General features: G+C 45.0%; 1 protein-coding gene and 1 pseudogene across 1 annotated transcript in view; both read left to right on the top strand.

Moving 5' to 3' along the window:
* LOC123101467 (putative disease resistance RPP13-like protein 3) overlaps positions 1-431 on the top strand; it is a 1,557-nt gene extending 1,126 nt beyond the window's left edge. Inside the window, exon 2 of the mRNA XM_044522912.1 lies at positions 428-431. Coding sequence (XP_044378847.1) covers positions 428-431 — 4 coding nt within the window. The remainder of the gene's footprint in view (positions 1-427) is intronic.
* A 526-nt stretch (positions 432-957) lies between these two features.
* On the top strand, positions 958-2,723 carry LOC123101466 (disease resistance protein PIK6-NP-like; annotated as a pseudogene).
* The last annotated feature ends 580 nt before the right edge of the window (positions 2,724-3,303 follow it).

The raw sequence follows: 3,303 nt of genomic DNA, 5'->3' as shown, positions 1-3,303 counted from the left end.
GGTCGTGACGACACGGCGAGAGGATGTTCCCCGGCGGTGCGCTGGGGAGGACGTGTACGAGCTGAAGCCACTCCCACCAAAGAAGGCCCGGAAACTACTGTGCCAAAAGGTCAGCTCACAGCTCGCTAACCCTGCTGGTTCCTTCGGCTTTGTAATTTTTATTCGCACAATTAAGTCAACAGTTACATTTTTTTCCCAACTGGCAAGATCATCTACTCAGGAATAATAATCCCAGAAATTTACACTCTGTATATTGTTTTCTTTCATAAGCATTAAGCCTTCTATATATTTTTTCGAAAAGAAGGATTACCCCGGCCTCTGCATCAACATGATGCACACATCCAACTTTATTAATTATTCATCAGAGTGTGACAAAATTAATTAAGCCTTTTGTATAAATCTAATTTAGAATTACTCTGAAATTTAGTTAAAGTTTATAAAGTTTGACTTCAAAAAATCTAATAGGCGCCATGTTAGGGACGGATGGAGCACTGTAGAATTATTATTCCAAAATCAATGATAATTGAGATCACATGGCATGATAGAACTAGAACTATGAGGTGTTGTGTTGTCAGGTTTTCGCCCCATAACAGATGTTTAGCCGAGCATCCGTAGCAGGTTTCCTGGCAATGCACCAACCTGCTGCTGGTGTGAACTTTGTATTTCCATTTAAGAAATTAAATGGAAAGGGGGATGAACTGTGCGGAGTTTTGGGAAATATTTGTTGGGAAAAACTAGAGGAACCTACCTACATGGTCTCTTCAAGAAGCAAAAATGAGCTGTGGGGGAGTTCACTATTCATAGAGGTATAGGGACTTAGGGGCTATGTTTTTCTCATTTCTCTTTTTTTTTTGAAGTAAACTAAATGATCATAGATATATACAGTAGCTTATCATGATTTTAGTTTCTTATTTACTGTTATTTGTTCAATTCAAGGTGTACAAGAATGCCGAATATAAGTTGCCGAGTGATATGGCAAACCAAGCCGATCTTGTCTTATAGCAATGTCAAGGCCTTCCGCTTGCCATAGGTACCGTAGGAGGTATGTTGGCTAATAGTCCCAACATAAGCAGGGAGTGGATGAATTTGCAAGAGCACCTTGGGTCAGGGTTACCGTCTGAGATTGATATCATGAGAGTCATCTCCTTGAGCTACGACAGGCTACCATATCATGTCAAGTCCTGCTTATTGTACATGAGTCTCTTCCCCAAGAACTATCAGATCAGGCGTGCCCGCTTACTGCGGCGGTGGATGGCAGAAGGCTACATAAAAATTCTATATGGCCTGACCGTCGATGAAGTTGCATGTAGTCTGTACGATGAGCTCATCAAGCGGAACATGATCCAGCCTTCGGACACGGCCATCGCTAGCATGTCAAGTGAACGTTGTTGTGTTCATGGCCTAGTACTCCACATAATCTTGTCCAAGTATATTGATGAGAATCAGCACTTCATCATGGACAAGCATTGCAAAAGGTCTCCGCCAAGTAATACACGCCATTTGGTAGTGAAAACATGGAAGAGGCACGAGAAGATAATGACAGGTGTAAACTTACGTATTATACGGTCCTTGACCTTCTTTGGAGAGTATCCTATGTCCCTCGTCACCCCTAAACTGCGGATGTTGAGGGTTCTTGACTTGGAGGACACAATTGGTTTGGAGAATAATGATCTCAGGTATATTGGACAATTACCCCATTTAAGGTACCTTGGTCTGCGAGGAACACATATTTCAAGATTTCCATCTCTGCGGAAGCTTAGTTGTCTGGAGACACTAGATGTTAGAGACACAAAGGTGACACACTTGCCAGCTGGTGTCATCGATAAGGAGAAGCTGTGTTACCTTCGTGGTGGCGTCAGCTTTGCCCAAGACCTAGCAGAGAAGATACGAGAAAAGAAGAACGCATGCAGATGTAAGAAGAACATCTTGGAGACCCTGGCAGACATGCTCTGCGTGCGTGGTGGTGGCTGCGACGAACGGTGTGAATCTCCGTGTTCGTGTTATGCAGGCCAGTTCAGTGTAAGAGCTGCGACGAACGGTGTGAATCTCCGTGTTCGTGTTAAGGCTGGTGCATATTGCACAAGACAGCGAAGCGGCAAAGAAGCTGAGGACGTTGACCAACCTGCATCGGCTGGCGTTGGATTTTGACGGGGGCAATGAAGTAGCGAGGGAATTGTGCATCTCGATTGCAAAGGCTTGTTCGGCTGGAACGGCTTGAAGTGCGCTCCGAGTCGCTTGTTTTTCTGGAGAACATGAAGGAATCGCCAACAGAGCATCTCCGGTCACTAAGGCTATGTGGTCGTTTAGGTCGTCTCCCTAATTGGATGAGCTCCCTCAACGATTTAGCCAAGCTTAAGTTGCTTCGGACACAACTGAGGCAGGTGGACATCGAGGTGATCGGAAAATTGCCGAATATAACTCTTCTTGCTCTCTGGGAGGAGTCTTTCGGCGAGGAGTCTATATGTTTCAGCAAAGGTACATTCCAAAATCTCAAAGTGCTTTACATTGAAAGCCTGGAGAAACTCAACACTATACAGATCAACAATGGCGCGTTGCCAACTCTTGAGAAACTTCGAGTGGGGAGATGTATTAATTTGTTTGATGGTAAGAAGGGATTGTGTGGTGTGGAGTCCTTGCGGAAGCGGAACCTAACCGAACTCATCATCACAAGTTGTGGTGACAAACAGGGGCGGAGCCAACATAGAAGCGTTGGGTTCAAGTGAACCCAACAACTTTTGCCTCGTACGTGTATGTATGTACGTGGTTGCCTGATCTGAACCCAGTAAAAAATCCTGCCTGACCCCATCAAATAACGCGAGGGCCATGTGAACGGCTATGCAAGGGCCACCCTAAAAAAAAGCCACGCAAAGGGCCAAAAGCCCACAAGGAGTCCATGGCCTAAATCGTGATTAGCAGGCCCCTTGTGATTAGTCATGTAAGCACGAAGCCACACGCAAGTCTCGTCGTCCGCTCGTTTTCCAAATCGCATGTCTCCTCTGTCTGCTCGTGTTGTTCGGCGCCTCGGCCGCCGCACGCCGGCGACAAGCAGTCTGCCAGCTGCAACACTTGTAGCCCAAAATTTGAGGTAACTGGATTATGTTATCACATCTCGTCATCTACTTTCATATACTATATTCTATCTAGCTAATAGCCTATTAGTACGAATGTACAATAGTGATTTTTTGCCCTATTTTTTTTTTCTGTGGACTTTGATTGATCTAGGCTATGGAGCGATATTATTCGAAGAAAACTCAGTCACCAGATCCGGTTAAAGATACACGCACATATAAGGTCACCCATTAG

Source organism: Triticum aestivum, chromosome 5A, assembly GCF_018294505.1.
Source record: "Triticum aestivum cultivar Chinese Spring chromosome 5A, IWGSC CS RefSeq v2.1, whole genome shotgun sequence".
In the NCBI taxonomy this organism is placed as follows: domain Eukaryota; kingdom Viridiplantae; phylum Streptophyta; class Magnoliopsida; order Poales; family Poaceae; genus Triticum; species Triticum aestivum.
The sequence above is the reverse complement of the archived record's forward strand: the minus strand, read 5'-3'. Positions and strand labels throughout refer to the sequence as shown.